This window comes from Xiphophorus maculatus, chromosome 10 (assembly GCF_002775205.1).
Source record: "Xiphophorus maculatus strain JP 163 A chromosome 10, X_maculatus-5.0-male, whole genome shotgun sequence".
Lineage (NCBI taxonomy): Eukaryota > Metazoa > Chordata > Actinopteri > Cyprinodontiformes > Poeciliidae > Xiphophorus > Xiphophorus maculatus.
Window position 1 is genome coordinate 19049819 of NC_036452.1, and position 13325 is coordinate 19063143.

The window sequence follows — 13325 nt, forward strand, 5'->3', positions numbered from 1 at the left end:
TATTGGTTTCACCCATTTCTGTTTTCTTCCCTATTTTTAGGAAAGAGAAAACTGTTCAAAACAGGGATTATTTCCGGTTCAGATTAAATCTGCAGTATTTGCAGATTCACCTGTAGATATTAGTTTCTGTATTTGTGCTAAGATGGCTTCCACTTGTTTATCAATTCACATTAAGGTATATTTGTGTTTGAACTATTAAAATAGGCAGTCATAGGGAAAAGACACCATCTGTAAATTTTAATGGCATCACCACTGAGTTTTGTCCAGAACCTTGAGCCTTAGTCATCACATTGCTTGGCTCTGGTCTCCTAACACCACAGCATGTTGCTTAAAGGAGCCAAAGTGTTGCAGGCAGCTGGAGGACAGTGGAGGAGGAGGAGAGCTGCCTTTACTAAGACAGGGAGCAGCTGTATTTGCTTCCTGTCTTTTTCTGAAGAAGTGTCCTCAAGCTTGAGTGTGTACTTGTGCGGACGTACCTGCGTGTGTGTTTACGCACGGCCTCGGCCAAACTTCAGCTTTCTCTGGTTCCAGAAATGCACCTACAAAAGGCACATGACAGAGACGGGCTGTTGCGCCTGCAGCATGAACCTTTCACCTGAAAGCTCTCTGTCTTTATACCCAACACTCCCACAGATTGGTTTGACCTCTGTCCAACAGTTTTAGAAACGGCGCGAGCTCTAAGCCGGTCACTTAAAAAGCGGAAGTGTCAGCAGCGTGCCGGTTTCCTGCAATTCTGCCAACTCAATCTCCCGGTGACATGAAAATTACGTTTAAACAGTCACAGAGACAGGGACAACAGTGTGTCTGAGTGCTGAGAGTTAAACGTGAACAGGTGGGAGGAAATAGCCCTAAGTACAATGCGGTGTACTGAGCAGTGTATTAAGCTTTGTGTGTATGGGTGTGTGTCTACTACAAGGTCATTGAGTTGCATAGAATGGGCCTTGTACTGTGACTGAAACCAGGGTCTGTTCCAGCCTGTCACATGTTTGGATACAAAAAGATAATCTTGTACCCCTTTACACAGGCACTTACACACACACCCCCACACATACACATGCAGGACAACCTGTACCATTTCTCTCCTTCTGGCTTTGTGCCTTCAGCTCTGTCCGATAGCTGCTGCCAGCTCCAATCAAAGCTCTGCTCCTTATCTGATGGGCCAATCAGCTTCATGGCAGAACCGAAGTAGGTTGTGTTGATCCCACATCCGGGCAACGTAACACCTCGAGTCTGAGTGTGGTAGTAGGTGTCAGTGACAGACTTAAAACAGCCAGATATGCTGGTTGTAATGTAGAATGATTAGAATAATGGGCCACTGTGCTGGAAGACCGTAGATCCATCTTGTTTTCCCTAAAATATACTCTTGATTACATGCTGGAGGAAAATATTGACTGTGCCACAATTCTTATTTTATACCCAAATCATTAACATCTTACGGTAACTGTTACACTCTTACTTTGCTAGGTTTTTTTTAAGACAACAGGGTTGGGGTACGGATTTGACACAACATGCTAGGTTAGAGTTTCAACCCAAAATCTGTTTTGAAGGTTGTAACTTTAAGGGTACCAAAGAGTGGCTTGTTAAGACTAACCAGCAACCAGGAAGTTAAAGCAATACATATTTGGTCCATCAGTCCGCTCTCTCCCCCTGGCAAACTTTTCACCCCCATCTCCATATGAAACTTATTGGTGATTGGTCAGAATTTCTTGGGTGTGTTTGTTTACGTACAGTACAGACCAAAGGTTTGGACACAACTATGTGTTCTCATTGAATTCTCATTGAATTCAATGAGAAGGTGTGTCCAAACCTTTGGTCTGAACTGAGTACAGACCAAAAGTTTGGACATACTGTTGTGTCCAAACTTTTGGTCTGTACTGTATATATATATATATATATATATATATATATATATATACAGTTGGGCCTCAGTCTGACTATGCTGGGCCCTTAATGTGGCAACGTGCCCCCAACTGCCATTGTTGTACACTTCCAGTCAGTTACTTGAAAGAAATTTTCTACACTTTTCCTTAACCTAAAAGACATTTGTACAGGGAGAAAATAAAATGTGCACAGAGAACATTGCTAAAAACTGCTCTATTACATTTAACATATCTATTTTAAGCCAGAATTTTAACTGTTATGGTTCATAAATGTATAAAAAGCTTCAAAACAATACGTAAAACAAGACAACAACCTTTGTTGACTTTTCTCCAGATGCCAGATTTACAGCTAATGTAAGAATAATTGTATCATTTAAGTATAATGGAAGCAAAGTCTCAATAGTCACCTTTGTACGACTGTCATTTCAGTTTCTATTGTGCTGTAGAGCAGCATAAAGTACAAATAAACATTCTGCCATAATTACTTTGTGACAATTACACTCCCCTCAGCCCCTGGAGGGCCTTCACCTCTTCATAGTTAAACTGAAATTAACTGGCTCTCCTCTCATTATTGGAGCCGTTGCCAATAGAGCTGCTCTAGTTTCCAGCTCACTTGACAGAGAAAACAAATGTTCAGGGTTAGACAAATTTTATAGCTCAGATCTGTGGAGTATTCCCGTTGTCCCTCTCACCTCTGATAATGTGGTTGTTTACAATTAAATCTGATCCCAGAGTCACACAATTTCTTCTCTCCCTGGTGAGGTGGTACCAACATTGTTTAACCCTAACCAAGAACGTTGTGTCATGGATGCAGATGTAATCTTCATGTGCTAACTGATCACTCTCTTTTTGTTCCTCCCACAGTGAACCATGGCAAGTTCCCCAAGCAGGAGGACTCGTATGCCTTTGAGGAGGACAGCAGCAGCGAGAGTCTGTCTCCGGAGCAGAACCACAGTGATGAGTCACAGGGCTCAGCCTGCCCTTCATCTGACGCCGTCGGCAGTACGGCCTCCTCTTCCTCCTCACCTGCCCTCACCAGCCCACGACAGGTACACCCCAACGTTTCACCGGTCTTTTTTCCGTCCCTCCGTCAGTCTCTTGCCCGTACCTTCTCACTTCCGTGCCTCTACTGCCCTCCTGTGGTGGCAGAGTGAAGTCCACTACCCTAACTGTTAAACTGGATTTCGATTTGTTGATGCCAGGAAATAAGAAAATAAGAAATAAGAAATGCAGCTGATTAGGATACTTTATGTGAAACTTGCAAACAAGGAGTTACACTCATGGCTGATTCATGTTGAAAAATATGGCATGCACAATCAGTTCTCAATACTTTAGCACTGCTTGCATAGAAGCAAAGATGTATAAAAACAGGTGCTTACTTGTGACCTTTGCCCCAAAATATATATTAGTGTCATTAGTTCTGCTCAGTAGATTTCTGCTGCTTGTTTTTTTTCTCACTTAATTCCTGTTTCCTAAATACTCAATAAAAGCCCGACTGATTATTCCAAGCGTATAAACGTCTTTGATGAAATATAAATGAATGATTTCTAAGTTTATCTTAGTCCCATGTCGAACTTTATGTATTTTCTACAAAAAATGGTTCATGGAGGTATTTTATTAATCCAAAGAGTATAGCTGCACATTATGTCAAATCACATTTGTCATTGCGATATCAATACATATAGATGGGTTTGGTATTTTCACAGGGTAGTGCAACCAGAGGCCCACCAGACCAAAGCCAGGAAGAAGGCCTGTCTTCCCCTAACACCAACCAGGTAGCTCCACCAATACCGGTTCCTGCAATAGTCAAGGTTAGGAATCTTTGAATCTTGTCATCTTCTTTTTGACGTACCAACCGACCAGCTTAGCTTCCCTTTTTTGAACAGTCCAAGACGTCGGACAAGAACCGACATAAGAAGCCCAAAGATGTGAAGCCAAAAGTAAAGAAGCTCAAGTACCACCAGTACATTCCTCCAGACCAAAAGGTGGAGAAGTCTCCTCCGCCCATGGACTCAGCCTACGCCCGACTCCTGCAGCAGCAGCAGCTGTTCCTGCAGCTTCAGATCCTCAGCCAGCAGAAACATACTCACACACATTCACAGATACAGCAGCCACAACAGCAACACATACACTCCATGCAGGCCCATGCCCAGCAGAGACAGCCCACCTTCAGCTACCAGCCTCAGCTGCCAGCCAGCACCAGGTAAGTCACTCCACTACCAAAACTGACCTCTGCCATTGAAAGACGTTAGATTGGAGATGATGTCCAATAAAGACTAGCTGCAGAAGACTGGCTATTTTGTTGTTCATAAGGTAACCTTACGTTTTTCCCAGAGATTAATCTATTTCAGTGTTCCGTTTCCAGGGGCAACAGTGAGCAGGTACCATCTTGCGCCTCTAGTGGTCCTGCCAGCAACTCAAACAGCAACTCCTCTTCTCCTGTCAAGAACACATTTCCCAATCAAAACAACGTTTCACCTGTCAAAGTTGGTCCACTACCTGCTAATCTGGATGACCTTAAAGTAAGTCTTATTAGCAATTAAAAGTCACAAGTGTTACAGCTTAAAGCTGCAGTATGTAACTTTTACAAAAATATGTTTTTTACATATTTGTTAAAATTGTCACCATGTCATGACAGTACGGTGTGAGACAGAATCTTTGGAAAGATGGAGCTCCTCCACCTCCTTCTAGTGCTACTATTGCCATATGCAAAAATGCACCGCTGCTGGTCAAAAACAACCAATCAGAGTCAGCAGGAGTGTCTTAGCATTGTCAGTCATGCTCGTGTATGTGCTGTTAAATGTGCTAATGGTGGAGAAACAACTTACTGTAATAGAAAAACTGCTTATCCACCGTCATCGCTGATCATTCTAACTAGCCTGAGCTTTGTTATTTTACAGTCAGGACATAGTAATAGCTTTATATGTAAAAAAAAAACAAACAGTTTTTTAATAAAAAATTTACATGCCTTAATTTTAACAGTTATTCTGTATGTATGTTGTTTCTATGTTTTGTCCTGTAAGGTTTCCGAGCTCAGGCAACACTTGCGCATTCGCGGCATGCCTGTTTCAGGGACCAAACAGGCCCTTATCGAACGACTCCGGCCCTTTAAGGACTCCAACGCCGACTCCTCACCATCAGGGTCCTCCGACATCACAACTTTAACTTTTCCGGTCACACCCACTGGTTCCCTGTCTTCCTACCAGTCCCCATCTTCCTCCAGCAATCTGTCACAGGGAGGATACTTTCCCTTCCCAAGTACCTCTTCCACGCCGCCCATCTCTCCGGCCTCCTCTGATCTGTCTCTCAGCGGCTCCCTCCCAGACAGCTTCAGCGATGTGCCAATGTCCTCTCCAAACCAGTTCAACCTGCAGCCATCCCCAACCCAAACTGCCATAGAGGATGGCCTGGGTGTAGGAGGAGGAGGTGCCAGGGCGTGTGGAGGGAACCAGAGAGCAGGAGAGGACGAAAGGAATGATGGAAGTCTGGAAGCCGAAAAAGATAAGATGCTGGTAGAGAAGCAGAGGGTCATCGAGGAGCTGACGTGGAAACTGCACCAGGAGCAAAGACAGGTGAGGAACTCCCTAATGAGATGTTGTACTTCACCAATACCAACATTAGTCGGTCATTCTTTGACCAATCCACCTCTGATCATACTTGTTAGGTTGAAGAACTGAAAATGCAACTTCACAAGAGAAAACGCTGCTATGGAGCGACTGAGGACGCCATCCCTCCACTGTCTCACCCCTCAATGCTCCACCAACAGCAGGCCACACCTATGATGAGCCAGCATTTTCTGGGGGTGACAATCAAGCAAGAGCCTATGTCCTTGTCGTCTAGTTGTCCCCTGTCTTCCTCCAAGGAGCTCAAGAGCCCTCCTGGCAGCTGCATGGACAATATGGGGTGCTGCAACAATCCCATACCAAATCTGGGCGGTGGTCCTGGTGGGCCACAATGCATGGACACAGACCCTTCCTCTGCCAACCCCTCCACTATGTCAGCCTTTCTGAGTCCCCAGTGTTCTCCGCAAGATTCTCCTGTCGGAAAACCCACCAGCAGCTCCCAGCCTCCGTCGCCTAACAGCCCCTACCTGCTGTCTCCTCTGCTGGGGAGAGACAGCTGTGGACACCCCCACACACAAGGCAGAGGTCACAACATGCAGGTACAAAGTCATAAAATTAGAAAGGCTCCGTTTTTTTGTTTGTTTTTAGGACACGCAGTAGATCAACTAACTTCAGAGGTTTATGCCCTTAGAAACATGTTAGAAACTACAAAAGAGTTGTGTTCAGGTCGATGTTCTCCTGCCAGCAGAAAAAACACTCTAAACATAAAGCTAGTACTCAAAGCACATTCATGAATCAGAATGGCTCATTCAGTGATCGCCATGAGAAAAATCATTTGCAAAACTTAAGTGCTGCTGTTCACATACCTTCTTCATCCAGTCTGAATGAACTTGAGCAAGGTTGCAACGAACATGCAACAACAATTTCAGTCTCTTGGTTTGAAAAAGCTGGTACCAACATTTACCACGAACTTCAGAAACAACCGTGGAATGGTTGAAAGGTGGCTCCACAACGGACGTTACGGGGGAGCTAAAGAGAGCCAAAGAGATCTTTATCTGTAAAACATTTTAGAAACCATGTATAAGCTTCCTTTCACTTCAGTGAAGTACATCTTTGTGTTAATCTATCATATGAAATACTCCAACATTCTTGGAAATTTGTTGAAACATGACAAAATCTGGAAAGTGATATGCTTTTTAAACTTCAACAAACAATTTTACAGAGTGGCTGTTTCCATTTAAGAGCCTTTCTTCTATGTACTCCAAATCTTTGATTGATCTAATTGATTGACGTTGCATCCTGCCGGCTGCAGGTGCAGCAGAGGACTGGTAGCCAGCCGTTAAACTGCTCTTATCCTTCGGACCAAAGAAGCCTTCAGGCTGCGTTTCCCAGCTCACCTGACTGTGGTCTAAACCACAGCGGCCCCATCAAGGCCGAGAGTCAGAATATGCAACCAAAGGTAAACGTGTAAAACATCTGAATGTTTGTCTTGTTGTAACATTAGTCAGGTTGTGTTATCTAACTGAATCACCTCCCATCCATCCATCCCGTTTCCTCCTTCTCTTTGTTCATTTCTGATCTGTCTCTGAATTGTCTCTTTGGTATGAGGCTCATTGTCCCTCTACTCATATCTGTTACATGTTATCACACTCTTTTACACGAGTAAACCCATTTGAAACGCCAATTAATCTTTACATAACAACTGTGATGAGGTTACTCAGACATGGAGTCCTAATTTCTGGTTTTTCTTCTGCATCTCTAACTTCGTGAGCTCCCCTACCACATGCTAATGACACTTTTCACTTATTTCTCATATAGATGTCAGCATTGCCATCTTCCCGGCATGTTGGCCAAAAGTGCCAGGTCTCCCCCCCTGCCTTCAGTAGCTCAGATTCAGATGCATCTGACTTAAGACAGCCCCCATGCTATGAGGATGCAGTGAAGCAGGTAAACTCGATTCTATGCTAAAAAAAAAAAAAAAAAAAAAAAAAAAAATTAGTGGAGTTTGCTGGCCAGGGAATTCATTTAAACTTGTGCGGTTCCAATTCCAGTTTTCTTCTCTCTTTTCTTGTTTTTGTGTCTCAGACAATCCATCACTTTTGTCTCACCTGTTTGTCCCAATCATTGCTTCTATCACTGCATGAACATTCAAACCCTTCTGACAAGTCTTAAACAGATTTTTACTAAAGATTGGGTTTGCAAAGTTGCCAGGAAACATGCATGTTTTTGTGTATATTCTCTTATCAAAAATACTAAATAATATAAAATCCAGATAAAAATAAATAAATAAAAATAGAGTCTTACTTATTTACACTCTTGGGGTACCATTCAATGAGTGCCAAAGAAAATAAATGGAGCTTCTGGATTGGCTGCTTTGAAAACTCCAGCCAATAGCATGTGAAGTAACATCACACCTAGGTAATTCAGCTTCCCAAGCTGCATTTTATTTAAAATATTTTAGATGAGCTCTCCGTAAAAATCCACAAATAATTTGGAGTTTTGTTACACAGACATAGACATCAGATACAGATCTGCAAGTAGGCAGGGGTCCACTATAAAGGGCACTGAAATATATGGACATACGTATATTCCTATAACATTTGGGATATTTATTTTACTTGCACTAGATTCACTAAATACTGGCGACCTGTCCAGGGTGTACCCAGCCTCTTGCCCATGGAGAAAAGCACCAGCACCCAGCACTAGTAGACCAGGGATCTTCACACCCAGTCGCCAACGGCCGGTATCATGTAACTTTTACAGATGTCCCTTGTCAAACGCACCTGAATCAAATAGAAGATTTGCCTGCTTTGTATCCAGGCAAGTTCTCCAAAGACCTGCTAATGACCTGATTATTTGACGCAGATGTGTTGAAGCAGAGAACATACCAGTCCTTGAGCACTGGATTTGAAGACTCCAGTACTAGATCTTTGGTTACCAGTAGCATGCTTCACAAAGAGACATTGTTTATTGCCAGTATTTCCAGTGGAAACCATCAGAACCTGCTTCTAGAATTTATTTTGACTTGTACTGAGGTCCAATTTACGACCATTTTCATTAGGGAAACACATATGAAAATTTGGACTGATACACACACACAAATATCAACCAGAAGGACATATAAGTTGGTTGATAATATCGGCCCAGTTTTACTTAAACCGATATCAATAAGTTGAAAAATTACTAAAAATCGGTTGATATTGATGTTGATGCTGACATATCATGCTTCCTTAATTTTCATGCTTCCCCTCTGAAGGTTTAAAGGACTTCTGGAGCTTATAATGGGAAATTATTGAATGTAATCACGTCAAAGTTGAGTGATTTAAACAGCTGATTGATAAGAATTCCTCTCTATCGCACTTTCAGCAACTGACCAGGAGTCAGCAGATGGATGAACTGTTGGACGTGCTCATAGAAAGCGGAGGTAAGCAGAATATCTGTTTAGCTTTTAGAAAGCCCCAAAATTATTCCTGGGAGTAAAAACACCTTGTAAATCAGATGTAAAACACCAGAAAAAGAAAAGAAATCTGAGTTTTATGGGAAATGTTGGCATCCACTTCCTCGAAATGCTAAGACAATCCATCCTTTCCTTTCTCCTTAAGAGATGCCAGCTAACGCAAGAGAAGAGAGGGAGAGGTCCTCTGTAACACAAGTTGTGCCTCACATTACTGTGTCCCCAGGGTGTCCCGGCCTTCTCATCCCAAGGTTCCACTGGCACTACGAGCACCTGTCCCCCAACCAGATGCCCTACGACCATGCCACCAATCACGCCACCGAGAGCCACCTGCAGACTCTGCTGGGTAACCCTATGGGACGGGGAGGGGAGATGGGGCTCCTTAAAATGGCCGCCGAGGACGGACACCAGGAAGACGAAGGGAACAGAGACGCCGAAGAGTACGGCAGCCACCACTGCCGCCCCCACCATTCCCAGCAGGACAAACTCCAGACCAACAGAGATCGGCTAGACACGCCTCTGTCGCCCGGTAGCAGTAAGGTGTTCGCCGTCCCTGAGGTCCAGGGGATGGTCAGCATGGCCTTTAGCGAGACGCCGTGGGAAACGATGGAGTGGCTGGACCTGACGCCTCCCAGTTCCGCGACTGCTTTCGGCGGCGCTACTCAGCCCAGTGCGCCCAGTATCTTTAACACAGAGTTCCTGGATGTGACGGACATTAACTTGAACTCTGCCATGGACCTTCAACTGGAGCATTGGTGAACGCAACGATGCCAACATTAATCCCAAAGAACTATTGAATTCTGCCCTATATTTCTTTAGTCTAAGTGTGAGAAGTTCCTCTTTGCTGTCGTACAGTGGAATATTATTTTGTATAGTCGTCTAAAGTTTGATAGCCTAAAGAGATGTTGTGAAATTTTATCTTGAATCTTAACTTTACTGAACTTATTTTCCACCAATGTCATTGTAACCAAAAAAAAAAAAACCCAGGTGCTTTTTGATACAATTTGTGTCCATTTTGAACATTGATGCGCACAACTGTCACTGAGTTGAGGACTGACAGTGGACACATGTAGTACTTTCTGTACGCACCATCAGTGTTACACCACCTAGACTTGAAGACAGAATTTGCCAATCACTGCATACCTACAGAGTGAATATTTGTGTTACTGGAAAAAAAGAAAGAAAAATCCCCCCAAAAGTTTAACAAGAATATCTGGATTTCATAGAAGCGGCCAAATTGTAAATATCACAACAGTTTTGGAAAATCTCACATCTTCATGCTGTTGTCAAAAGTGTGGGAGAGAGTACAACCCAAAAATGAAGTGTATAACACAACCATTTCAACGTTTGATGTAAATATGAGATATATATATATATATATATAAACTAACAGCACCTCTTGCTTAACACACATTTGTCACAGTTTGCTTGAGCTTTGAATATAGGAATGGTTGTTGTTCTTTATACATATCTACAGTTTCTGACATATTTATGTACAGGAAGACATAAAGGGGAAAGTGATGTCTGAGGAATCTTTGGTCTTATCAGTTTAAACCAAGAGACAAACTGTGCCTTACTTGCAAGACATGCTTTATGAATAAAATTTCCCAGTTTTATATTGATGACTCTACAAAAACTAACAGGCATTTTAAAAGCTACAAAAAGCCAATTTAAAAAAAAAAGAAAAAAAGAAAATTTTATATGTAATTTTTGTCCTCTTAAATTGCAACATCTCTATTTCAAAGTCAATCACATTTATTTATTTTGTGATTTTGTATTTATACTTGATGTTGTATTTATGCTGACATTCCTTTGATACTTTCTTGATGTAACCAAAAATTATATATATATATTTTTTTGGACCACTGACTCTTTTAGGCTAAGCAGTTTCAAAATGTGGGGAAAAGCGAAGGAGTCGACCTAAAAAGCCGCGTTATCTCAAATGACAGTTATCGATTGTGTGAACCGTCCATTGTAAGCACTTGTGAATAGAAAAGAAATGTAATATATTCAAATCTTAACTGTGAATACTTCTAAAAACTCCCCCTACAGCCAGCAGACAAATTGGTCCGCTCAACACAACTCAGATCAGTAATGTTCTGAACACTCTAAAAAGTAAGAGTTTGAATTTCTATAGTATCTTCTGAATGTATTGAAAGAAAATACATGAAGACACCTGTATGTGTTCCAAATGGGCAGCATCATCCACAAAACAATTTCTAGGCTATGCAACATTGTCAATACCATAATATTCCAAAGTTCTTGCAGCAGAAAGCAAATTTTTGCATACATTGTATAAAAAGACAATCGTTTTTATTTCTATTGTCTGACATTTATGCTACTTTTTTGTCAGAAGATTACATAATTTGGGGGGGGGGGGGGGGGGGGTGAGGGGGATTTGATAGAATTGGCTTTAAACTACCTTTAAACTTGAATGAATCTTTTTGGGCATCCTGACACAAGTTTCTCACATTAGTTTGCTGAAACCACGGCCCACTCCTCCTGACAGAACTTGCTCACTCGCACCTTCTCAGCTAGGGAAGCCGAAATACCTAGAAGCAATGCCACTTACACCAGTGGCAGGCCGTGCAGTTGGTGCCTGGGCCTTCATAGGTACTTTCCTGATTTAATCCACCACTATGGCCTTACAAGTATACAAGCCACCAACACTATAGTAAACACACAACGCAATATAACAGGGTCAGGTATTACAAAGGTTTGTTCAGTCCTTACATAAAGTTAGTATTGAGTTTTCAGATTTAAATGCATCCTGAGTTACCACATAAAAACTAAATACCTGAGCCATTAAATATAGAGAGAAGACAGCTAAGACCATATATACCTTTGGTATATATATACCTTTGGTATATATAGATATAAGTGGCCGTTTGTTTATCAATTAGCCTAATAATTAATTATGAGTTTTTCACCTTTTGTGAGTAAATACTATTGTTATAACAAACAAAAAAAACTGTTTGGACACCTCCAAACCTCTACACTATATCCAACTGTCCCAAAAAAGAATAAAAAATAAAGCACAAAATACTCACTCAGTTGCAGATTATTTCTTCATAGACAAAATCCATCCTCTCTTTTGCGAAGACAAACATCAGTCACGTTTCAGTTCCATCAACAAGTCCTTCTCCATGGCCTTGTTGTATTTTTTTTGGGCAAATCCCAGCCATTTAATCTGCAATGCTCCAGCGGCTAAGTGGTACCGCTCACGCCTGAAACTTCCGGGTCTTCACGATGTCAAGTTGTTCAGAAAAAGTCTGCCTTGAAAATTTATTTCTTTTTTTTTAATCATGAGAGCTATATCTATATCTTCTTAAGACATTGAATACAAAAAAAATTATAATTTCACACACAATAACAAGAGCAGCACAGTTTCCTGGCGATGTGCTTTGCTAGCTAAACTTGCTATAGGTTCACTCTGACCGTCCAATCAGAGGGGGGAAAACCTCTGACGCCACTACGAGCAGGCGTTGTGAATCAGCGAACCTGAAAGCTGATTGGTTAAAAGAACCGTTCCGTTCGTTTACTGGCTCTGGGCAGATTAGGCTGCACAATACAAAAGAAACACAAAGAAACTGAAATCTGATTGGACGGAACACCGATAATGCACACCGACATGTATAGGAAGCCGTGCAGACAAGTCAGACGTTGTAAAACATAAACAAACAAACAAACAAAACAGAAAGTCTCACTTAAATCAATTTTATTAATTTTTTGGCAGTCAGTTAATAAAATGTAATGGAGAAAAAATTATAATTTGGGTTGTAAACATCTTGATAGTGCTTAGTCCTGAAGGCTATTGTTAGCAAAGCAGCTAATCCAGCAAACAGGGTTTATTTTTCCTCTGTGCTGATTGGTTGTACTCACAAGAGCTGAAATAATGAAGAGTAAATATTAACTTCTGTGCCTAGTAATGAATACTATGGTATATTTTGTGTGTGAACTATTAAAATATGCAATTATTTTTTATAAGGAGTCTCAGATATTCCTGGGGTCTAGCTATTCATAGGCAGCTGTGGTCCTAAACCCCTACAAATACCAGATGTCCACCTTATACTTTATGTTTGATTCCCTTTTCTTCCTGCAAATATAACAAAGATCATTATGGCCAACTTTTTGATTTTAGTTTCTCCTGAGCCCGTGGCATGTCTCCAAACGTTAAGGCTTTTACAAATTGTACGGTTTTTCTTTAATGTCCTTTTTGGAACAATGACTCTGAGTGGCCTTTCAAAACCTTTCAATGTGAATAATATATCACCAGATTCAGACAGCATTTTCACAATGTATTTATTTTATTTAATTGTTTTTACTTTTGTTAAAAGTCAGGCTCATGTTACCCAAAAAAGAACCTTTCTTGTAAAGGTCCATTTCTCTTTTCTAGGTATCTTGGCTGATTTCTTTAGGGGTTTTTTT

The 13325-nt window shown here is 41.5% G+C and overlaps 1 protein-coding gene across 6 annotated transcripts in view; it reads left to right on the forward strand.

Moving 5' to 3' along the window:
• Window positions 1-11247, forward strand: part of myocd (myocardin) — a 134214-nt gene extending 122967 nt beyond the window's left edge. For 3 of the 6 annotated variants that reach the window (XM_023340323.1, XM_023340325.1, XM_023340327.1), the window contains 10 exons: window positions 2745-2929; window positions 3587-3691; window positions 3767-4083; window positions 4246-4402; window positions 4904-5452; window positions 5545-6042; window positions 6756-6902; window positions 7262-7390; window positions 8810-8867; window positions 9046-11247. In XM_023340323.1, coding sequence (XP_023196091.1) covers window positions 2745-2929; window positions 3587-3691; window positions 3767-4083; window positions 4246-4402; window positions 4904-5452; window positions 5545-6042; window positions 6756-6902; window positions 7262-7390; window positions 8810-8867; window positions 9046-9656 — 2756 coding nt within the window. In that variant the 3' untranslated portion in view covers window positions 9657-11247. The remainder of the gene's footprint in view (window positions 1-2744; window positions 2930-3586; window positions 3692-3766; window positions 4084-4245; window positions 4403-4903; window positions 5453-5544; window positions 6043-6755; window positions 6903-7261; window positions 7391-8809; window positions 8868-9045) is intronic. The other 3 variants (XM_023340324.1, XM_023340326.1, XM_023340328.1) reach the window with 3 other exon arrangements.
• Window positions 11248-13325: the final 2078 nt, after the last annotated feature.